Below are 24,906 nucleotides of genomic sequence, written 5' to 3'. Positions count from 1 at the left end.
TTAAATTATTTTTATTTTATTTAAATTGTATATCTAAATGATTAATTATTCCTGTATTTGCAGGAATATATTTCCATAATGTAATTTTTCAGGACATTCTAAGATTTTGAGATTTACCTGTACATGGAGGCCTATACTTCTCAGGGTTTTACTCAAACATCGTTTTCTTTCACTTCAAAATTGTATAATGTGAAATACCAATAAAAGTTATGTTGAGTTCCAGAAGCATGAATGGTGCTGTTTTCAGATCTATAACCTCTACAAAGAATATCGTGACAATCCTGCATTTTGATGTCTTGAGAAATTGAACTACTCTTCTGCCTTTGCTTTATCAACTGTATTGGTGATTCAGAGCTGTCTCCATTCTTCTGTTCCAAAAATTATGAACAGATGACAAATACTAGAATTTAACACACTTTGTTTATGATGCATAATAGTGGGTGTTGTTATTAATTTATGTTAATAAAGCCCATAAATTTATGCCACAGATTTCCCTGGTCTCTTACAATGTTATTCAGTTTAAAATTATGCTACGTGCTAAATATAAACTGACCGAACGTGTTGAAGTAATGCTAAGATGTAGAGTTAATGATGTGTGTTTAATCTAAAATATGAGCGTCTTCTGCATTCACTGTCGTTATTGGGTTTGTGGCTACATTGAGTACATTTTTCAGTTAGTTTTTCAAATTAGGCTGCCTACGGAGCACATTCTGTGATTCACGCGCCTCTTTCTTTACGTCTTCACGCTTTTAGAAATAGTTAGCCAGTTAGCTTATCTGTTCGTAAATATGAACTGCGTCATTGAAGGGAACTCTGTGAAAGGTTGTAATAACAAGGAAAAATGTTAATTAATTATTTTTTTAAACTTACTTCAACAGGAATTTTCATAAATTTTATTTAAGAATTAGCTGGCGAAGTTGAACTTAACTTTACTAAAGTTGTATCTTACTCACGTATCTGAAAATTGCAGTTGCTGCGGGTCGTTAAAGACAGAAAAGGCGATAAAATTGTGATTTTTTTTTCTAAATATGTATGGGAGTGTGGTGCTGCTGCTAACTATAAACTGCGTTGGCGTTTGTTTCACAGCCCTTGGTAAGGCTATCCATGCGCTGTCACGGATTGGAAATGAGCTTTGGCTGGACCCCATGGTGAAAGGGGTGAGAAATACTAACTAAAACTAGGTTAAAACTTTAGAGGTTTTACTTAATATATTTCTAAAAAGTGTATGGGGGAGTTTTACATAATGCAGTATACATTCCCTGGACCATTTCTGACCAGTTTTCCTTTTAGGTTATTTTAGATGAGTTTCACATTTTGTCCTCATCATGTTGTCTTTGTCTCTCGTTCCAAAGCTGGCACTGAGATCAGTAAATTCTGCTCATTCTGCATATGGCTGCTTCCTGTTCTCGCCCATGTTCTTCCAGCAGTACAGCTTGGAATCAGCATCAAAGCAGGGCAGCGATGCAATCAAATGCAAACTGGTTATGAAGGTAAATCCAGCCTGCTTAATAATAGTTTGTGATTTGTGAAAATACTAAAAGAGTTATTTTAATGTTTCCTTACCATTTCCACGACTTTAAAAGAAGCTGTTGTTCCTAGACAAGTCAAACGAGGACTGTTTTTATTTGCCAACACCTATTCCTTTGTAATGTTTTTTTTGTGTGTGTGTAGCTTTTAACCCATAAAATTGTGTGAATACAAATGTCACTGTCTTTTTAGGATTCCCAGCCTGGGTAGAAGGGGGAAAAGTTAGGACAATTAGATGAGCCCCTGACTGACAGGGGGCAAATAGTTTTTTTTCCTTCATCATATAAATAGGGGGGGGGGAACGGGGCCTTGTCAATTACAAATTTAATTGTATCATGTTTTTAAAATTGTTTTTTGAAGTAAAAATTAAATGTTACCATTCCCAGACCAAAAAGCACAGTCCATATTTGCACTGAACACGCCCTGGATCTGCATGAAATGGTTCGTTCCTGCTTAGCGCTTGACGGTGTTCAGCAAAAGTTAGAACAAGACAAGAACGACTGCTGCAGTTACTATGCTGCCAAGAAAAATTATAGTCAGGTTTTCAAAGAGAGAGAGAGAAAAAAAACAAGTGTCAATTTGTAGCCCCGTTTTTCTCCAAGAGAGGTGAGTAGACTGTGAGAGATTATCAACCATTTAGCATAATTAGCATAACTACAGACTCATCCGTCCGTCCGTCCGTCCATCCATCCATCCATCCATCCATCCATCCATCCATCCATCCATCCATGAATCATTATTCGTTCGTTGCGGGGATAGCAGCTTCAGAAGGGAGGCCCAGACTTAACCTCTGCCTAGCCACTTCTTCCAGCTCCTCCGGGGGAACCCCAAGGCATTCCCAGGCCAGCCGAGAGACCTCCAGCGCGTCCTGGGTCTTCCCCGAGGCCTCCTCCCGGTGGGACGTGCCCGGAACACCTCACCAGGAAGGCGTCTCTCTTTTCACCACGACGGACCAGTACAGCGCCCGCTTCACGGCAGACGCTGCCCCAATTCGCCTGTCGATCTCCCGCTCCCTTCTTCCCTCATGTGTGAACAAAATCCCCAGATACTTAAACTCCTCCACTTGAGGCAGGACGACCCCCCTGACCCAGAGAAGGCACTCTACCCTTTTCCGGCTCAAGACCAAGGCCTCGGATTTGGAGGCACTGAGCCTCATCCCGGCCGCTTCACACTCGGCCTCGAACCCTCGGCGACGGACCCTTCTCTCCAGGACCCCTGAATAGACCTTAACAGGGAGGCTTAAGAGTGTGACCCCCTGTAATTGGAGCACACCCTCCGGTCCCCCTTTTTAAACAAGGGGACCACCACCCCAGTCTGCAAATCCAGGGGAACTGCCCCTGATGTCCATGTGATATTGCAGAGTCGCGTGAGCCAACACAACCCTACAACGTCCAGAGCACTCTCCAGTACCCCTTCTCAGGACTCCAAAAAGGGTGGGTAATCTGAACTGCTGTTCGGCCCGTAAGCACAGACAACAGTCAGAACCCGTCCCCTCACCCGTAGGCGGAGGGAGGCTAACCTCTCGTTCACCAGGGTAAACCCCAACGTACAGGCACCGAGATGGGGGGCAACAAGTATGCCCACTCCTGCCCGGTGCCTCTCACCGTGGGCAACTCCAGAGTGGAAGTACGTCCAGCCCCTCTCAAGGAGACTGGTTCCAGAACCAGAGCCATGCGTCAAGGTGAGACTATTTCTAGCCCCAACCTCTCAGCCTCGCACACTAGCTCCGGTTCCTTCCCCACCAGAGAGGTGACGTTCCACGTCCCAAGAGCCAGCTTCTACAGCCGGGGATCAGACTGCCAGGGTCCCCTCCCTCGGCTGCCGCCCGTTACACACTGCACCCGACCCCTTTGGCCCCTCCGACAGGTGGTGAGCCCATTGGAAGAGGGACCCACGTCTCCTCTTCGGGCTGAGCCCGGCCGGGCTCCGTGGGTAAAAGCCCGGCCACCAGGCGCTCGCCATCGTGCCCCACCTCCAGGCCTGGCTCCAGAGTGGGGCCCCGGTGACCCGCGTCTGGGCGAGGGAACTCTAGATCCAAGGTTGTTGTGCATCATAAGGGGTCTATGGGCTGCGCTTTGTCTGGTTCCTCACCTAGGTCCTGTCTGCCTTGGGTGACCCTACCAGGGGCATAAAGCCCCAGACAGCATAGCTCCTAGGATCATTGGGACACTCAAACCCCTCCACCACGATAAGGTGTTGGCCTGGGGAGAGGTACAGACTACTGTTTGCCTCCATTTCTCTAGCATTTAATGAACGAAAGGGAAAAAAATTACCAACATATCCATATATTTAACATATCCATATATTTAACTTGTACCTGTCCCTTTTACCACACTTAACAGATGAAATCCTTTTTGCAGACGCGATCCTAAGGCCACCAAAATGGATCCCATCAACACCTTGACGGCTCCTAGAAATTTGAGACAAAGGGCAACCTTTGAAGAGTTCAACTCTCACTGGATATTACTCTTTTTATGTTTCTCCAATCCAAACGGTTTGCAAATTCACCTTTTCCAGAAATTAGTGCTACATTTTTTGAGGACAATTTACATTGATCAGTCACCCTAATTTACATGATTTTGGAAATTTTGGGGGAACCGGAGCATCCGGAGAAAACCCCCACTAACACTGGGAGAACATACAAATGTCCACATAAAGAGGTGCTTGGTTAAGAACAAAGATCTCTTTTCTGTGAAGATGCAGCACTAACCACTGCATCACCGTACTGCCCTGTTTTTCTTTTTGTCTAAAACATGAGATGTATTTTGAGGTCTTGAAACGGTTCAGAACTTACCTGGACACTTTTTGCTAGTTGTTTGTTTTAGAGGTTTTGTTGCTTCTCTTCTGTTTTTGTTGCTTCTTGAGGCTCAAAGACTGTCCTTCTCGGCTCCAAGTTCGCTGATAATCTTTTGGTCCCTCATCATTTTCAGTAAGTGAGCTTTCATCTCTTTATCTACCTCCTGCTTAAATATTTCTGCTTTCTGTCTTAAAGCAGAAACATCTCCTTCATATGTAATTTTAAGTTCCTGGTAAGAAACTTTAGCCTGCTCCAGTTCACTTTGGAGATGTTTTATGGTCTCTGTGGATTGCTGCTGCAGGAAAGGGAACTCTAGTGCCATTTTCTGTTGCAGATTGTTCTTTTCAGCTCTAAGTGCATTGATAAGATGATGGTCATTCTTGGTTCTTTCCAAATTAGCTTCTTTCTCACAATTCACCTCATGCTGATAAACTTCTGCTTTCTCTCACAGGGCAGGAACATCTGCTTCATTCCTCCTGTTTAATTCTTGGTATGAATCTTATACAGCACCAGCTCACTCTGCAGACGGTTCTCTGTTTCCTGCAGGCAGACAATCTCCTTGGACATTTTTTCTTGGAGATCGTCCTTCTCAGCTCTCAGGTTTTCAAGGAGCTTTTTCTCATGTTTGATTTTTTCTTCATAAAACATCTGCATGTCTACCTGCAGGTTCCCCTCACCTGCAGCTTCATGTTACCATTTAAGCTCCTCGTAGTGAGTCTTGATTTGGAGGACGTCACTTTTCTCTTTTTCTGCCTGGATTTGTGACCTGAATGCTTCCTCACCAACAATATGAACTACCTTCAATTGCTCAAATTCCTTCTGCAGCAGCCTTTTCGTCTTGTGTTTTATGTCGCTGTTTACCCTGGAAGTGATTATAGCTCATCTGAGAGACTCTGAATCAGAAAACTCTTCTCCTGTCAGTAGTTCTCTCTTCATCTCCTTGAGTCTTTTCTGCCCTTGTAACTCAGCTTTTGTATTCTCCAGTTCTCTTTGCACGTAGACTAGCTTTTGGTTCTCCTCAAACCATCTTGCTCTCTCCTTTTCCAAAAGAGAGCCAAGTCTCTGGATCTCTCTCTGTAACTCAATGGGAAGCTTTCTGTTCTCAGTCCAGCCTTGCAGATTCTGTCCAGCTCTCCATGCTCCATGCTGGGGTCTCATCTCACCGTTGGAGGAATTTAGCCTTTGATTCGACATGTTTGGAAAAAACAATGTTTGTTAAAATCCGTTTTGATCTGCAAACGATCTCAATGTTCAACTTTGAAAGAGCTTTGCGAACGTCTGAACTTGTCAGTAGTGCAGCAAGCAATGACAAGAATGTAGAAGTTTGTTACATACATACAGAGCTGATGACATCACAAGCAGGACTCTAGTTGTGACGTCACAGAGTTTTCCTTCATCTTTGGAATGATGTGAGTGTTTGAGAACTCTACCACACTGACCAACCAACCTCCACCATCATCCTCCTCCTCACCTTCCTACCCCCCATATTGGAATTGGGATGGGTTATATAGTGTTAGGGTGGCTCTGATTTATTCTTTCTGTAGATTTTTGTTCATGGTTATTTTTTGTTGAGTCATAGCATCTTAGGACAGTTGTCCCCACTGGTTTTGGATGACATACAGTTGGAGGTTTTTTGCTCTTTCTCTTTTAGTTTAGGACAGTTGGTATGATGCGTATCCATGGCAATACTTTTTTAGGTTTATTTTTATGTTTGGGAGACGCTAATCATTATCTCAAAAGCTCAAATAGTGAACTAACTACTGCCATCTGTACTACAACCACAGATCTCATGAGACTTGAAAAGAAGACTTTGTTCATGCAGAGCAGAGAAAATGTCTTCCATAGTTTGTAATGGACAAGAATCATATCCCCAAACCCAACATCTTTCTGCCCAGCTTTCAAACCAAACAGCCAGAGAGATATTTACAAGGGAGCAGCAGTAGAGGCAGATTAGATTGATTTACCAGTTCATTACAACAACTTATGGTGTCATCCAAGACTTGTGATTGTGGGATATTGTGTCTGCAATAGGGATATTGAAGTGTTAGCATGTCATGACAGCAACACTGTCTTTAGAAGAATGATTGATACTGGAGATGATCCTTCCTGCCCACAGCCACAACATCCACCAACTCTTTGAAGATACTTGGTGGATATTACAACATTTAATTTCCATTTAAATGTTGCAGATGCATATTGGATCACTAGCAATACAAATATTTTTCTAATTCTGACATGTATCAAGTAGTTCTCACTAAATTCTGCTACTCATTTCTGCAGTCACAGGAATATGGGAAAAGTTTAAAAATAGTGGCACATTTTTGTCTTTAAATCTCCTTATTAACTCATTTATCAGCTATTTACCAGAGAGTCAGGGAATAGGTGTGGAGGGAGCTCTATAAGACAGACAGGCTGCACAATGAGGCTTAGTAAGTTGTCTCTCAAACATCCAGCTGGTGTCAGAGGGCGTGATAAAAGCTGATGAGAATTTTCTGCTTTGTGTTCGGCCAAAGAGATCATTTTACACTGATAAGCAACTTAGAATAAGTAATGGCAGCTCATGATTTAGGAAAAACTTACAAACAAGAGTAATAATTATCATTTTTGGAGCGTATTATATTACGTAGATTATATTAGCTTAGCATAAAGATCTTGAAATGTAATGTGTCAATCATGATTGGCCTTGTTTGGACCTGTGACGTTTATCTGTTCATTGAACCTTGAAGAGCAAATATTCAGTATAGTGAGTCAAAGTGGGCTTATTTATAACAACCTCATCAGAAACTACTAGTTACCGTTGGTTACACTGTCTCTGTTGGTTCATAGAGAGACATGTTTTCTAAAGGGGCCCAATTAAAGTTTTTGTCATGGGGCCCAAGATTCCTGGCGGTGCCCTTGTTCCCAGCACTTTAAATGGGGTCTTCCTGGCATTTATTTTTAAGGAATAAATGCCAGACAAGCTTATTCTGTATATGTCATAACAATTTTGCAGTACTGTAACCAAGAAGATGAAAATTTGAACTCCTCTTGTTTGTTTTTAAGTCGGTGCTGCCACTGTTTCGCTGTCTGACCTCCATTGAACGCAGTGTGGAACGATGTCACATATCAGTCAGCACTGCCACCGACCGAGTAATAATCCAGTTTTTCTGCAGACATGGTAGGAAACACTGTGTTTGGGACAATCTAATTCTACACAAATAAAAGAAAACATATCCGTATTTGTTTTATATCTATAAACAGAATTCAAAAGGTGTGTTGAACCTGTTCCTTTTGCTGCACATGACGTGTTGCATGTTGTGGACACCTGGTGGCAGTGTGCTCCTTTCACCTTGTGTCTGCCGTTCTAGGTATCATTAAAACCCACAACATACATTTCCAGGAAAGTGAGGCTCTGCAGGCTGTGTTTGACTCTCATCTCTGTCCCAATGTGCTGAAGGCTCCTGCCAGGTTAGCACTGGATAATTTATCAGTTTGTCCCTTTGGATCCATTCATCAGTCCATGGCTGCAGGCCAAGTTTATACCTAGCTCTCTATTACAGACTTTATACTTCTTTTTACTTTGAAATCAGCACAGAAGATTTGACATTAATACATCTGTGACTAAACTAATTCAAAACCATTAACATTTGTTTTAATCCTCTCATTTTCATTAGGTTCCTATGATTTTGTTTTTCATTAGACCCTTTTATTGGTCAGTGTAATAGAAAACACTTTTTTCTATTACCACCTGTTGGTAATCTGAATATGTCCTAAAATACACTTGAAACTGCTTAAAGCACACACAGTTTGGAAATTGGCAATGAGTCGATTGAACAGAAGCCATGTGATTTTTGCATCTGTTTTGTTCTTTGCTCCTGCAGGCTTCTGGTGGACATGGTGGTGCACTTTCCCCTGTTTCAGGAAGAAATCACTCTGTCCATCACTCCAATGAAAGTCACTCTCAGAAACTACCAGAAGGGCGGAAAAGGTGTGCTGACTTTGTCATGTCGTTTACTTTAAATTTAAAAATTGACAGAATGTGATGAAAGTTGCAACAGTTTTGGCATGATGCATCTCCTTATTATATATATATATATATATATATATATCCAGAGTTTATCTGAACTTCTACTTACTAATTTATAATTTTCTTTTTCCTTGTAGAAGACGTATATCTTGAAAAAATAAGCTAATTTTTCTTATCCTAAATGAAGATCCATGTTTTTCTTGCCGCCACCCAGAATGAGCAGGACAGTAAGGAAAGTCAAACTACCTAAGTTCACCGTTAAGAGAACCAGAGCAAGGAATGGCATCTTGGGTTACCACATCTCCATGACGACCATTAGACTCCATTTACATGCCAACTGGTTGTTTTGGGAGGCTCACCACACCACGAAAAAGGCTTTTCAGTCCTACCATGACAAACATAAACATTTGGCATTCTCTTAGCATGAATCAGGTGCTTTGGTCAAAAGAAAGTATGACTGAGTGTTTCTGTAGCAAACACTCCAAGTGGGTTTGATGTGAAACAAAGGATGACGTTGTGGGTTAAATGAAGTAACGACTGACAGCAAGTGGTAACAATAGTAGTCAGGGATGATTTTGATCGGAAATGTTCAGTGTAGCATTATGCTACTGGAATGAAAGAGTAGTTTAAAGGGGCAGTACAATGTGCTTTCTACCTACATAGTGTCATTTTTATAGTACAATCAAGTAGTTAGCTTCAGTTGTTATAAAAAATGCTATATGTCAAACATGACTTAAAAGAAATTTGACTTTGTAATTTAACGCCTTGAAATTGGACCTCTGTCTCTTTAAGAAACTCCTGCTCTTTCTGAAACTCCGCCTTTAGGAAGTCATCACCACATGGCTGCTCTATTAACTATTTAATGACATTTTTACCAGCGTTTCCCTCAGAAGTAGCTCTTATGATGAGCTCAGCAAATACGCAGTTCCACCAGGTGTTTGCTAATTACTGCTGGCTAGTCTGAAGGAGCTGAGTGGGGGAGGGCTGCTCTGCTCTGTGAGGCAGAAGCCTGGAAGCTTGGAAACTGCAGCTTGGAGGTGGAGCTTCATTCTTGAAGGCGGAGCTAGGTCCAATCAGGCGTTTTGCACAACTGAATGGTTGTCATGGGAGATTATAGGATTCCTCAAACATGCATGAAAAAAATCACTCCAACTATGTCTATGATGAGGGAATAACTTTACACTAAGATGTAAATCTAAAAAAAAAGAAAAGCTGCTCCTTTAAGTTCTCTGAAGTTTTAAATAGTTTTTTATAAGCGTCCATCGAGACAAAGTTACATGGGCAAGCTGTTCCACAGACAGAAAGTTCCTGCCTCCTTCAGTTTCTTCAGATGTAACTGAAGGAGTTGGACGTATTTGTGTGACAGGTCCCATGAAGACGACGTACACAGAGATGTCCTTACACCCAAACGAGTTTGACTACTTCCAGATGGGGCTGGACTCTGACATAACCTTCTGTCTGAAGGAGCTGAGGGTAAGTGAGCTATTTTAGTACCATCTTTATTTTGTCACCTGAGTATGTCGTGTGTAGCTTGGATCTGTGTGTTTATGTGGTGCATAGTGACAGCATGTGTGTGTCTGGCTCATCAGGGGCTTTTCTGTGTCAGAGGTGATAGTTCTAGTGTCCTTGGCGCCAAATTGTGAATTTATTGCAAATTTTTCTCAAAAGTGATTAAAAAAAACATTATCTTAAGAGATATTAACTCAAACCTGCAGGTGGCAGTATTTCTTGCTTCAAGATGTAGACGGTGATTGAGTAGCAAAATGTCCCATTTACTGTGTTACGTAGTTTTAGCTCAAACAGAGACGCTATAGTGACGCACCACTTCACTGAAACATGACAAATGGAATCAGTTACACAATCCAGTTCTTCAATCCAAACCGACTAAACTCAAGTTGTTGACTCAGTAATGTGAGTTAACTATAAAACACAGAATCTAGGAGATGCCTGTCATTTCCTAAACAGGAAAATCTAGAAAGACAGCTTGGTCTGTCATAGTTGTTTTTTTGTTTTTTATTATGAATGAGTAACTGTTCATGTTTCATTTGAGAATTTGAAGGGACGTTCTTTGTTCTGGTCCAGTTAGCGAGGCCTGACCTGCATTACCCTTCGTCACTCTTGTCCCCTAATGTCTTGGAATGTTTGTTGAACCTCCCGCTGGGAGTCTCTCCTCGTTATCCAGCCTCGACATCTTCTGGAGTCTGGAAAACTGAAAACTGACCCGAGTCTGAGTTAGTCACAATTTCAAGAGTTGATGCTTTTTCTTTGTCTGTTATTGCAACAGTCATGGCATGCACTCAGAGGAGCGTGTTTGAGTCGATTATTCTGTTTTTTCAGGGAATATTGTCCTTTGCGGAGTCTCGCAGCCTTCCAGTGTCTATTTACCTCGATGTAGCAGGAAAGTAAGTCTCATCATGCTGTTTAGATTAATTTGCAACCATATCTGAAGATACGGAGGCATTACTAGGCCATTTCAAAAACCTCTTTGTCTCCGACTGCTGGGTCTGGGCATTTCAGCAGTTTTCTTACTGTTTGATTGATTGTGGTAAAGTTGTCCCTGTCTGCAGGCCTGTGTGCTTCTCTGTGGAGGACATGGTCCTTGAGGCCACCGTGCTGCTGGCTACTGTGACGGACTCTGACAGCAGGGACCATTCTCAACCAACCGAACCCCCGACCCCAAAAACACCCAGGTAACAGGTATAGTGTCAGTAAAACCACTGACTGAACAACCCAGCATCCATCAGATTTGTGTTTTTGGCATTATTCTGACCAGATTCTGTCCTCATCACAACTGCGCCGCTTGCTGGTTTTCAAAATCTGTTGGTCCTAGAGAACATACAGTAATCGCATAACTGACCATGCACCTTGAACTTTATCTTTTAGGGTATAAGAGCAAAAGGGGGCTGAATACAAATGCATGACACACTTTCCAGAGTATTTTAAGAACTTTTTTTTTGTCTACTCTTCATCATTACTACAACCCTATATTGATGTAGCAATAACATTATGTTCAAGTTTGTGATTGCAATGTGATAAAATGTGACTTTGAAGGGTTTGAACACTTTTGCCAGATTCTGTAAATCAATCTTCACTCTTTGACTTTATCTGACCTTCACTCTTGGCGTTCCACCGAGTCTCGTCGCCCTCATTGGCTGTTTTTAGCCCCCTAATAGGGTGTGGCGTTACTGCAGCCGGTCTAGAGTCTGTGAGTGAGAAACTAGGCCAAGCGTAGGTTAGAAGCCTGAAAGTGAGATGCTCTGTAATCCGCTCAGCTCCTCTACGCTCGCCCGCTCTGCCGGTGTCACCGGCTCGCCTCACTCTTTTCTAACTCCAGCTGGTTGTTATTACACAACATCTAATTCAGGTCTTGTACAACGGCGAATTAGGGCCATCGGACATAAGACAACAAAAAAAAAGGAAGAGTAAATTTCTGCCAACAAACTCAGAAGTTTTGAGATCAACTTTAGAAATTTTTTAGAAAAAAAAAGGAAATTTCTGAGTTTGAACAGTAGAAAATTTACAATATATATATATTTTTTTGACTTGGATATTTTCAGATATTAAAATAATTTTTTTCTAGAAAATTTCATGAGTTTTTCTAGCAAATTTGGGTAAATGTGTCTAAATCGATATTGACGGATTATTCAGGAACAATATCGCAGTTACAAGTCTCACAATGCGGAGGGTTGTTTTATTTCTTGCACTATTTAAACTGCTGTACTTCAGCACAGTCAGGGGTCAGTGACTGGTTTCTTGTCAGCCTTTACTCTGTCATTAACTTGTTGGACATCTTCCCAATATTCCACATACCTCGTCACACATTTCCAGTTTAACAAGCGCCTGTCCTCAGCAGGCTCAGTGAGGATCCACATGCTCATGAGTCAGACTTCACTGACACACAATGGTTCTCTGTAAAAGCAATTATTTAGCAGTTAAGCAGCATAAGACAGACTGTTTAGTAAGAGTTAAATGTATCCTGTGGTGTTTTCAGGTGCCCAGCTCAGTCTGTGGCTGTGTCTCAGGGACCAGGCAGCAGGAGTCACACCGTTCCTGATGAGCTGATTCCATCCAGCTGCGGCAGCCCTGTAATCAGCTGTCCCGGTTCAATGAGCCTCCCTGAGATCAGGGAGCCGACCTGCCTCAGCGTAGAGAGCCAGGAATGTAGCAGCTCCTCCTCAAGCCCTGCATCCACTAAGGTGACAAGCTCTTCCTGTTTGATTAGATTTCAATTTGTTCTGATATTTTTCTTTTTACTTGGACCATAATGGAGACGTTTGACTTATGGCTGTATTTCCTCACCTCTGTTCAATTTTCTCTCCTACATTTACTCTGATGCTTTGCTTTATTCCTCTGTCACAGAGAAGTCAAACTCTTTTTTTTTAAGGGCCACATCAAGATCAAGAAAGTCTTTAAAGGGGAGGTATTATGTGTTTTCCAGCCACATAGTGCCATTTTATAGTAGTCAAGTAACTATGTTACCCTCACTTGTTATAAAAATGGCGTATATATCAAATATGACTTAAAAGAGGTGTTCCTGACTTAACGCCTTGAAATTGGGCCTCTGTCTCTTTAAGAAACTCCTGCTCTTTCTGAAGCTCAGCCTGGCTAATCACCATTAGCCAAAATGGCTAATCTATTAACATCTTAACATTTTTACCAGTGTTTCACTGAGAAGTAGCTCCTATAATCAGCTCAGCAGATGCTCAGTTCCACCAGGTGTTTGCTAATTCCTGCAGCTCTGAGGAGCTACGTGTCGCCAAGTCCACCAAGGCGTTTTGAACAGCTGAGTAGTTGCCATGGAGATGAAAGGATTTCTTAAATATGCATGAAAGAATCAAAGCAACACTCCAAGTATGTTTTTGATGAGGGAATAACTGTATAACATGATGTATCTCAAAAAAGATTTTTACATGAAACTACCCCTTTAAAGGGCCGGCTGTGGCGTAATGTGTTGATAAAAAACACTTCATAAAACTGTTAAAATATGAATAAGTATGAATATGTCCCTGCATTCAAAGATAACTTATTTGAAATTGAATAACATATTTTCATGTAATTTGGCCGTATACATATGAAACTGAAGTGATTTTATTCTATTATAAGGTTCTATTTGTAGAGTACTACATAAACTCTTTTGTTGTTTGACATGCTCCATCACAAGTTCAGTATTAATCCACACACCCATTTTAAAAATGTTTTTTTCTTTCATAGTTCTATAATCGTAAAATTAGTCACTAAGCAATGGCTGGCCAACGACTTTGAATGTGCAGAGCTTAACCTGAAGCTTAAGAAAAGCTGCATTTGCAGCTAATTTGTTTGGAAGATCAGAGAAGGAAATTGTAGAGGCTCCTTCATGTTTTCAAACTTTAATGACACAAAGTCAGAACTTGTAGCGTTTCTGGTCCTAAAACGTCAAAGCTCTGACAGATGCAAATCAGGGTAACTTGGGGACATGCAAGGCCCAAACCACTGACTTCCCTCTCTTGCTCTTATGTAAAGTTGTGGCTAGGAGCCTTTTTTTTTTTTTTTTTTTACATGCCTCTCGTCATTGGAACGTGCTCTCTGCAGCTCCTATATGCAAACTATGGCTGTCAATATATTTAAACATCTACGATCCAATCAAACTGCTATACTGACTGGCAAAATGTGGTAAAAGCCTGGATTTATTATTTTTTTTTTAGTGTTTTTGTAATGCAAGTGGCAGAATTAGTTTTGTACAGCTTCTAAAGCTGTTTTGTACAACCGTTAGCTGTTACCAGCTAACGGTTCTATTTTCCCCATCAGGTCTGTTCCCTGCTGTTCAACGCCTTGTCCTCTCAGCAAGACGGAGATGGTTGTGCTGCCCAGCAGCCTGTCCTGGCATGTTACAGCGATGAGGAAGAAAACACTGACTACCACCCGAGAAGCCCTTCACAGTGAGAGATTACACAAGTCATTCTTCTGAACTTGTGATTTCTGCTCGAAACAAGGCAATGCTTTCACAGAGTCAGAACGCTGAACTGAGTATCAATCTGCCGCTTAAGATATTTAGCGTTAAATTAAAAGTTTCTACTAAGCTTCTTTTCGGGTACCTGATGTCGTAGACATGGCAACCGCTCTTAGTTTTGTCTGTGGTGACATGTTAGCATAAAGCTGCCACACCCGCCGGTATTGGCAAACCAGCCACCTGTGGAATGTTGGAGGATGTTGGACAAAATGTTTCCTGGATTTGATGTTATCCTGTTGATCCACAGCAACAGCCAGCAGGTTTACTAAAAAAAATACTAGCAAACGAACAACTTTTGTAAACAGAATGCAGCGGAAACATTATAAATAAATATCATCTTTATTTAAATATTTTACAGATTTCAAATTTTTCCCCACGGAACTCAGATCTGCATTTAACTGTACAGCGTATATACACTCTCCGGTCGACCGAGTGTGTTTGAAAGATGAGACTAAGAGGAAAAGCGTTGGTGCAGGTGTGAGTCACGAGCCAGACGACTGGGAGAACTGAACAGCTTGAGCCGACGCTGCGGAGATTTTCCAACAGTTATACTTTCACAATTGGATCCACGTCTGCCGTCATCTTACTACACCCGATTCTGCAGCCCTTATCAGCCCCGGTGTATGGGGAGGGGAAATAACAAAAAAAAAACTTGTTTCATTAGTGCAAATTGTAAACAAATGACAAAGAAATTCACAGGGATGGTTTTCTGAAGCGGGGATCATCACTAGTCCCAACATCCTGACCTAAACACAGTGGTAGATTTTAAGAAAACAAAACAAAAAAAGAATATCTTTAGACAGCAGAGCTGTTTCATCTCTATGGCTACTTTACAGTTTCAGGGCTCTGTGCTCAGTTGGGTGACTAAGAGGACATGTCTGCCAGTATCAACATCTCCTGATACAAGGCACGTCATAATAACATCTCAACCTTACAGTGACATCTTACTAAGTGTAGGTAGAAAGTCGCAGAAACACACCTAGTGCAAACTTTTGTGGCATAATGGAAACACGACGACCATCGCTACTAAAACCTACAGCAGAGGGGAAGAGGGGGAAACTGAACCACAACAATCACACCGAACAAAGTTACAAAAAATACTTTTTTTTGGTCACCCGACCAACTTCAGTTTTTTTTTTTTTTTTTAGCTGTGTGCGTTTAAGGCTGCCAGACCCATTTAGTCCAGTGGATGTGGAGTTAGTCCGGCGCCTTGACATCCAACTCGACACCAGTCATCCGTCACACTCGCATCCATACACACTTCACACAAAATTACTGTCAAGACTTCACCAGCAGCTGTAAAATTAAAGGGAGGACATCGGTTTGACAAATAATGTGCGTCGCGTGCGTCCAAAGAGGCTTTCCGACTACAAATTCTCCGTCCCACTCAGTAACGAAACATGCGCTGGACTCCAATCGCACCAGTAAGAAAAAGGCAGCTGCTGCTCGTCGATGTGAAATCTTTAAAGATGAGCCCGCCGACAGGTGTGTCATTGTCACATAAGCTGGGGTTTTTTGTAGACTCTGAACACACCGTCTTGTTTAACTTTTGCTCCGTGCTCCTAGAAAACACTCCAGAACTTTCCATGAAGGTCCTGAAGCATCTACAAACTGCAGCTTGGTTATTGAGCCCTAAAGCTGCCATTCCCTTCTGTATGCCTGAGAACCTTTTATTCCCTTATGGCAGCCGTTGGCTACATCCTAGCCTGGACTTTCTCCTCACCCCAGCCTCCCATCAGGAAAGAGACAGACTTGACCTCACACTGGATGCTTCATCTCCAACCAATGACTACTGATCCTTGGCAATGGGATTAGCAAGTGAGCAGTGGAAAACTACAAAGATGCCAACAGTCCAACTGAGACAGCAGTGTGTTTTAGGCCTCTCGTTTGCATAATTTGACCTCTCGCTGGCGGTACTTTTTATGGGAGAACAAAAAGGGCGTTGGGGCGGCTCTTCAGCAGAGTGGATCCTGTAGATGTGGAGGAAGTATCAGATGTCAAACCTACATCCTGGCCAGCAGGAATTGAAGCAGTTCATCACTTCCAGAGGCAGATTAGCGACGTCCCGGCTCGCAGGTTCTAGTCCGTGTATTCTGCCACGATGGACAACAGCACTGTGATGTCGTCTGGCTTTCCTCCTGCACAAATAAACAGGATGGTGGTAGAAAAAATGTCTAAGCCATCACAGAGGGCAAATGTTAACGTTGTGTGACATTTCTCTGGAAAAGACACGACTCATGTTGCACGTAGAAATCAGCAGAGGACCAAAATTGGCCAATTTCAGTTTGACTGCCCCTGACTGGTGAAAGTAAACGTACAATACTAAGTAGTGTCAACAACACTCTTCAGTGTGAATGTGAAAAGTGTTATTTTTAGCTTTGGCGAGATGTTTTAAGTAAATAACTTTTCTACAATGTAGTGATAAACTGTGGTTCATTTAGACTGGGGGGTCCAAAGTAAAATCAAAAATTCCTGTCCCATCCTACTCCTGGTAAAATGCCTCAGACTTCTGTACTGCTCCAATTTTTCTTTTTCATTTAGTCTGTAGGCAGTACACCGACTTTAATTTGATCTTCTCATTCCTTACAGGAAGGTAAGGTTGTTTTGAAGCGATCTGATTGGTTGACACGAGTTTTATTGCCCGACTCATGAAATATAATAACCCAACCAATACCGTCTCCAAGCAGTCTTACTGCAACATTGCACACACTGAAATTGTGTAGTCGGTAGCAATGCTGTATATAGTGTAGCTTTAAACTACAGTATAGTTTAAAGCTACACTGCTTTAAAAGAAACCTACCTCTGACATTCAGTCCGTTGTCGCATGCAAACTGTGCAAAAGGTGACATGTAGTTGGGGTCATATGCCAGTACATGAGCTTGCTCTGCGATGCTGCGGGCCGTCTGCTGAATGCTCTCATAGTTTGAGTTCTGAGGAAGCATTAAACAAACAAAAAGGAGAAAAAAAAAGTGAGCATGAAGTTTTTCTTCTGGATCCAGACTCGGCAGCAGCAGCAGCAGCAGCCATGTTCGTCACTTACCTTCAGCTTTTTCAGCTCTTGGAGGATCATATAATCAGGCATGTTGTCGAACAGCCCATCGGTGGCGGTGAGGATTATGTCACCTAGCTGCACGTCAAAGGAGGAGCTGTCAGCAGATTCTGGGCTGTAAGCACAGATTCAGACAAGGAATACCGTCAGTTTAGTCTTTACTCTTTAGTTTCATACAGAGTACTACAAACTAGTTTTAGTTTATTTACACCTGAAACATAGCTCGTCTTCTATTCTGGAAATAGGGTTAGGGTTATCCAGTTGCGTCACATGTAATTACACAGATTCACCTCAGTTATGAAAACATAATCTCACTTTAAAAGTAAAATGTATCCAAGGATCTTAGAAAGAACAGCGTGGTCTGGTACAAAATTAAGTGCTTTGATTGCCAGAGTGGCAGAGAGACTTCCAGTCTCATGTTCGCTTCTTGGCAGATGCCCCCACTCTGCTGCAAACCCGCCACACAGTTATGAATATGATTCAATATAAAAGGTGTCTGGACTGCATCAGGACACAGTGAGACATAGCTCCCAGGAAAAACCTGCCCTGTGCTGCATTATCTATGAAGTGGGGGTGACAAAAAGCCTCAGAAGGGGATGGTGGGATATTCAGTGTTGGTAGCAATGGATGGATATGAAAAAGGAAAGAAAAAACCCTGATTATTCTCATTTTACAAATACTCTCTAAGGCCAAGTCAGTTTCCATGAAGCCAGAAAGAACAAACCACATTAACTCGATCCTCATCTTCAACTGTATGCAGATAAAATCATCATGAAGCAGAAACCATAACAGTGTGCACAGTTTCCCCATCGAAGGAAAAATGGTTGATATAAACGTCCCAGTTTAATATGCAAAGTCTGACTTTAATTCAGTGGATCTTCATGCTCACGCATGACCTGCTGCTGTTACTCAACTAGATGTTTGATCTACTGTTGTATCCTGTAATCTGCTGATTAAATCTTCAGTAAGAAGACTGAAATTCCCAGATCATAGGACAATCCCCTCATTTCCTTCCCTCAAGTGATTTTGGTAAAAAAATGAATAAAAAACTAAGATATTGGTAATAAATGACTTGGATCATTATTTTAGGAAGGTGATGATATATGTAGAATATTCACTGAACTCTGATCCAGAACCGCATAGCATTCTGGGGGATGTAGGCAGAGGAAAGACTTGAGCCACTGAACCGCTCAGTACCAGACAAGCAAGGTGAGTGACATCAACTTACTCACTCTCTGGCTACCTAGCAACAACTTGTTAAGTAACACGCACAGCAGCAGTCTAAAAGCGTCAAAACTGCTTAAAATTAATAATAAAAAATAAATAAAAATGGCATGGAGTGAAAACTGGAAAGGTCACGCCACTAGTGAGAATATTTCAAATATTTAAAACTAATCAACAATTAACGATGGATTGATGGGAAACGCTTATCAGTTTTTCAGCCGTATCATCCAGGCCCAGCAGAACAAAAAGACGGGCAGAAACTAAATCCAGCTCCATTAGAGTCCCTGAAAGCCACGCAGCCCACCTTTATATGTGCTTCACGTTTTGCCAGTTTTCTAAGAATCACCTTTAAAGAGTCTTAAAAATAATCTGGGGGATCAAAGATGAACAAGTGAAACAGGAGCTGAATCTGCTGGCAGCAGGACCGACTCTGGACTCTTCGTTTTGCCCGTCATCGGCCCACACAGACTTTGACCTGGGTAAGAGGGAAAGCTTGGCAAACATCCTGATCTCCGCTGACGTCTGCAGCGCTGCTGCTTGGCACGCCACAGCAACGAGACCCGGCAGCACGTGGCCCCTGACCCGCCGCTACAGAGCTACATGTGGGACACACAGGCTAGACTGAAAAGCTCTGCAGAGCGGTTGAGTTGAGATAATCTCTTTTGTTGCGTTTGCAACGCAGACTGCCTAGTAGTTAGGGGGGTGTCGAAGGCCGCGCTGCAGCAGCTGTGCAGAAAAGTCCCAACAAGTCTTGAAAAAGTGCCGACGCCTTATAGTTCTCTCGCTTTTTACAAATCCACGTTAAAATGCAGCATTAAAACAACATGGTGCTGCAACCAGTAAGGGAAGGGAAAACTAGGGGTTAAAAACTAAATGGAAACAACATTTTGCAAAAAGATTTCCCACGGCATTATTCACTGAGCAGAGTGATTTTCTCGTTAGCAAAACTGCTAAGCTGAAGTTTCGGTTCTCCAAGTAAAAAACCAAAATCCAGAGTAACAAGTGCAAACCTATGATTCTCATCAACCCCTCAAAGTCCAGATCAGAGACATAGATGAAGTCTCAATTTTCAGTTCTACTATTAATATTAATGCAGAGAAAATCTGTGCTGACTGTGTTCAACAGTTTTTATGTAAGGGAAACTATGGTTAAATTATGATCGACAAAAAAAAACATCACGATGTAGTATAAAACGATCTTTTATCCACTTTGTTTTTACAAAACAAAAACGTTTAGAGTTCCTCATCAGTCAGTCTCACTGTAGATCGTTGTGAGTAGCACATAAGGTGAGGTGCAGCTTGTGCTGGGCGGCTCACCTGTCGCTGAGCACGGCTCCCTCTGCCCCGGGAGGAGCGATGGACAGCTGGAAGGGTGTGTTGAAGTAGTGCTGCTGTTCGTCTGAGCGGTGGACCACCTCCCCGCCCCGGACCACCAGGAAACCCGAGTCTCCCAGGTTGGCTGTGTGCAGCTGGTGACTCTGCCTGTCCAACACCACGATGCAGGCGGTGCTGCTACCTACAGACACAATCACACACAAAGTCACTTCTTTAGAATTTACAAACAAAAATGTTGACCAGCATTGTGACCGCTCCTAAGAGATGAAAACAAACTACTGGCTGTAGGTCAGGTCTGTCCAAACTGTGGCCCTTGAAATGATTTTGATCGGCCCTCTGACCACAAATCAAGATTGGTAAAATAGGGTAAGAATATAGAAAATTATGAAATAATCTTTTTCCATTTAGTAAGGCAACAGTGAGGTATTTTTTGTGCGTTTTTGATCTCTAAGGATTTATAGATTTCATAATAAATAGTGTTTATTATTGAGTAGGTGAAACAAAAAAGAAAGTCACAATAAACTTATTTTTGCATTGTAAATTGAATGAATTTTGTGTCCCGCAAGAAGTTTAAATTTGCCAGTTTTGGTCCCACGGGGAAATTTTTTTTTACCATCACTACAGAATCATACGGAGCCGTCTTGAGGCATTGAAGATCAAAAGTTATCAAAAGATTTTTTCCCTCATCAAAGGTGAATACAAACTTTTTTTCCAGCACAATTGAACTGTACCACAAGAACTTATTTAGTGTATACCTTTAGGAGACAAATTAACTCACCCTGAAATTCACCTTTTTTTTCATATATATACACAGGTCCTTCTCAAAAAATTAGCATATTGTGATAAAGTTAATTATTTTCCATAATGTAATGATAAAAATTAAACCGTCATATATTTTAGATTCATTGCACAAACACTGAAATATTTCAGGTCTTTTATTGTTTTAATACTGATGATTTTGCCATACAGCTCATGAAAACCCAAAATTCCTGTCTCAAGAAATTAGCATATCATGAAAAGGTTCTCTGAACGAGCAGTTAACCTGATCATCTGAATCAACAAAGTAACTCTAAACACCTGCAAAAGATTCCTGAGGCTTTTAAAAACTCCCAGCCTGGTTCATTACTCAAAACCGCAATCATGGGTCAGACTGCTGACCTGACTGCTGTCCAGAAGGCCATCACTGACACCCTCAAGCAAGAGGGTAAGACACAGAAAGAAATTTCTGAACGAATAGGCTGTTCCCAGAGTGTTGTATCAACGGACCCTGAGGAAGATTGTGGAGAAGGGCCGATTCCAGACCTTGGGGGACCTGTGGAAGCAGTGGACTGAGTCTGGAGTAGAAACATCCAGAGCCACTGTGCACAGGCGTGTGCAGGAAATGGGCTACAGGTGCTGCATTCCCCAGATCAAAGGTCAAGACACTTTTGAACCAGAAACAGTGGTAGAAGCGCCTGACCTGGGCTACAGAGAAGCAGCACTGGACTGTTGCTCAGTGGTCCAAAGTACTTTTTTCGGATGAAAGCAAATTTTGCATGTCATTCGGAAATCAAGGTGCCAGAGTCTGGAGGAAGACTGGGGAGAAGGAAATGCCGAAAGGCCAAAAGTCCAGTGTCAAGTAGCCACAGTCAATGATGGTCTGGGGAGCCATGTCAGCTGCTGGTGTTGGTCCACTGTGTTTTATCAAGGGCAGGGTCAATGCAGCAGCTATCAGGAGATTTTGGAGCACTTCATGCTTCCATCTGCTGAAAGGCTTTATGGAGATGATTTCATTTTTCAGCACGACCTGGCACCTGCCCACAGTGCCAAAACCACTGGTATTACTGACCATGGTGTTACTATGCTCAATTGACCTGCCAACTCTCCTGACCTGAACTCCATAGAGAATCTGTGGGATATTGTGAAGAGAAAGTTGAGAGACCAAGACCCAAAACTCTGGATGAGCTTAAGGCTATCGAAGCATCCTGGGCTCCATAACACCTCAGCAGAGCCACAGGCTGATGGCCTCCATGCCACCACACATTGAAGGCTGCAAAAGGATTCCTGACCAAGTATTGAGTGCACAACTGAACATAATTATTTGAAGGTTGACTTTTTTGGTATTAAAACACATTTCTTTTATTGGTCGGATGAAATGCTAATTTTTTGAGACAGGAATTTTGGGTTTTCATGAACTGTATGCCAAAATCATCAGTATTAAAACAATAAAAGACCTGAAATATTTCAGCTGGTGTGCAATGAATCTAAAATATATGACAGTTTAATTTTTATCATTACATTATGGAAAATAATGAACTTTATCACAATATGCAAATTTTTTTAGAAGGACCTATATATATATATATATATATATATATATATAAACTGCCCTTGGTAAACTCCCCTCTGAGGGAGAGATGAAAAGGAGGAAACCTGAGCTGTTGGAGCAGGCTGACAACGTGAGGCCACACCCTGCTGGTGATTCATCCAGAACACCAAAATATTCTCTCTGGGATCAACCTTCAAACTCCTCCAGCCTTTACACGCTCTGACTCAGTCCTCTGCCTCTCTGCAGCTAAACAATTACACACGCCATTCCTCCGGCCGTGCAAAGGACAGTACAATCCAAACTTTTGTTTTCCCCAGCTCTGCTGCTGGGTTCTCATTGGAAAACTACCAACGTTTGCAGAGACAAAGATCCGTTCCCTCGTCATGCTCCTTCTCTGATGTTAGATCGCGTGCGCTGGAGTTTGTTTTGAGGCAACACCATGGAGGAGGAAAGGGATACTGGCTGGGACATTCCTAGGACTTCTTAAAGGGATCTGGCTGTTGTGAGTCATAATGCAAAAATCCCAGCCCAGCCAGCAATAAACAAAACAGATGAAAACCGCCTAGGCCCGGATAATGTAGCTCAGATCTAAACCACATGGAAATGTGCCGTTTTCACTGTAAGGCGGAGCGTGTCTGCACACAGTCTAAACCCCCGTCAACTGATGCCAATGGTTTCCTGTTTCTACATGGTGGGGTTTGTCCTTATTCTGTAGAATAATAAAAAAGGCAATACAAGACAACATATCGTCCAAGATACCAAAATAAATGTTTTTTCCTGCTCACCCAGTAGAGGCACTTTGTTCTGTAGTAGCTCGTAGTAGCTGGTCGTAAGGACTCCCACGGGGCTGCTGGGGACAAATCGTCCTTCCTTCACCAGCCTCTCGCACGTCTTCATCAGCGTACTGGAAAACTGCGACGGGTCCACACCGTAGTCTCTCCAGCCACCAACTCCGTCTGCTACACCTAAAAAAAAAAGGCAAACAGGTGAGACGGTTATGTAATCCAAACAAGCACTGAAATGCAAGAAAATAAAAATAGATGTTTGGATAGAGTCAGATTTGTGAGGCAGTTAACATTTATGACATTTTTAAATTATTTCTGCTCAGGCTCAGTGAAAGTCCACAGCTGTGGATAGATTATACAGAGTTTACTGAAAATATAGCAAGTTTTTCATTGCGTGTCTATCAGCTTTGCACATCTAAAGACATTCTGACCCAATCTCCACCCACGTTCATATCAAGCACTCGCAGCATAATTCTGCCACCACCATGTTTCATCATGTGTGGTCATTGCGATGTATAGTTTTGCGACACATTATAAAATCGAAACCATCATTTTACTTCTACTTCACTTGGTATGTTGTGCGATCACACAAAAGATGAAAATCAAAACATCTCGGCTTGTGGTAGTAATGTGAAAAAAGTTCAACAGGCATGAATACTTTTGAGCAGAGATGCAATTAAATTACTCAAATTTTAGTTTATTTATTAGGACTTCTTCCTGAAGATGTTGTGCGCATTTGGGTTTTATAGTTTTGCCTTGTAAGAGCTTTATGGTAGGAATCCAAGATTTGCTCAAAAAGGAAGGTTTCTGGGCTCAAAACACCAGAATCTGTTCTGCTGACCATACAAGGACAGTCCCACTGCATCTTCCCACCCAGAGTCAGATAATAGAGACGAGCCTGCAACTTTAAAAAACAAAAAAAGAAGCAGCAAGCCGGTCCAAAAACAATGTGATTTTGTGTTGAAGGTGTTCCAATTTGCAAGTTAAATGTGGTAACCTGATTTACTCTGCGGGTGTCAGCACATACAATCAGCTTACGTGGTAGGAGTCCCACAAGACTTAAATGACAGGTTGCCCACACAGATCAAGGTTTCTGTGTCTCAGTGCTGATTCCACAAACAGCCGGTTTGGATTTTCTTGCTGTTCAGGTTTCACACAAATTGACCCAGTCTTTATCAATAAGAAAAGTGAAACATTTCAACCTGTAGTTACAAGCTGTTAAGTGAAGAATGATGCTGCGTGCGTAACAATAGAGCAAACAAAAGAGCAGACGCTTACCCAAAACATCGGCGGACCTGTGCCGGGCGATGAAACACGCGTCGTCCCCATAACACATCCCTTTCTTCAGAATGCCTCTGCGGAAGTCTTTGCCGAAGCCGCAGCTCGCCGTCACCAGGCTGTAGTCGCGGCTGTCTGTCTGAGAAAGCCCGCCGATGACAGCTCTGGCAACAAGTCTACCGTAAGACAGCACGGACAACATCACCTACGCACCAGCTCCGTACGAAACAAACCGGCCAAGCTAGCAGCTGAGCTAGCTTAGCGTCGATGTAAGCACGCAATGTTTGACAGGCGAATCAGGCTGGAGAACTGCTGCTGCCGCCACCGAAAACAACCACCGCGCATAAAGACGAATTGCCGCCGACAGTAGATGTAGTCCCCCGAAGCTGTTTTTTTTGGGGGGGGTGGTGTGCTGTAAGCAGAAAGAAATTCAAAGAAATTGGTTTCTTCCTCTGTTGAAGCCCTGCGAGGGTTGGTTGTGAGCGGCCATGCTGCCACTTTGCCTCCGAGACACTGCGTAAGAGAGACTGTGGAGCAGCTGCTGTGTGGCCTCAGACCGCACGGTCTTGTGACTGCTCTGACGTCAGAGGTTATTACCAAATCAACGTTTCC

General features: G+C 42.3%; 2 protein-coding genes across 3 annotated transcripts; one reads left to right on the top strand and one right to left on the bottom strand.

The window, feature by feature from the left end:
• The first annotated feature begins 503 nt into the window (after positions 1–503).
• On the top strand, positions 504–14,664 carry rad9b (RAD9 checkpoint clamp component B). 2 transcript variants are annotated; one of them, XM_081611301.1, is made up of 11 exons: positions 504–822; positions 1,087–1,157; positions 1,353–1,490; positions 7,367–7,481; positions 7,672–7,771; positions 8,185–8,291; positions 9,697–9,803; positions 10,668–10,732; positions 10,898–11,020; positions 12,322–12,526; positions 14,080–14,664. In XM_081611301.1, exons 1-11 carry the CDS (start codon positions 789–791, stop codon positions 14,272–14,274), a joined length of 1,260 nt encoding a protein of 419 aa, XP_081467427.1. In that variant the 5' UTR covers positions 504–788; the 3' UTR covers positions 14,275–14,664. The 2 variants fall into 2 exon arrangements, with proteins under 2 accessions (XP_081467427.1, XP_008415464.1); XM_008417242.3 differs by having other exon boundaries at positions 528–822; positions 14,115–14,664.
• pptc7a (protein phosphatase targeting COQ7 a) lies at positions 14,637–24,837 on the bottom strand. Its single transcript, XM_008417252.3, has 6 exons — positions 24,295–24,837; positions 23,017–23,196; positions 19,906–20,104; positions 17,357–17,480; positions 17,117–17,246; positions 14,637–16,454 (listed from the first exon to the last, which is right to left on the bottom strand). Exons 1-6 carry the CDS (start codon positions 24,494–24,496, stop codon positions 16,396–16,398), a joined length of 894 nt encoding a protein of 297 aa, XP_008415474.1. The 5' UTR covers positions 24,497–24,837; the 3' UTR covers positions 14,637–16,395.
• Positions 24,838–24,906: the final 69 nt, after the last annotated feature.

Source organism: Poecilia reticulata, chromosome 9 (genome assembly GCF_904066995.2).
Source record: "Poecilia reticulata chromosome 9, P_reticulata-male-v2, whole genome shotgun sequence".
Taxonomy (NCBI): Eukaryota; Metazoa; Chordata; class Actinopteri; order Cyprinodontiformes; family Poeciliidae; genus Poecilia; species Poecilia reticulata.
The sequence above is the reverse complement of the archived record's forward strand: the minus strand, read 5'-3'. Positions and strand labels throughout refer to the sequence as shown.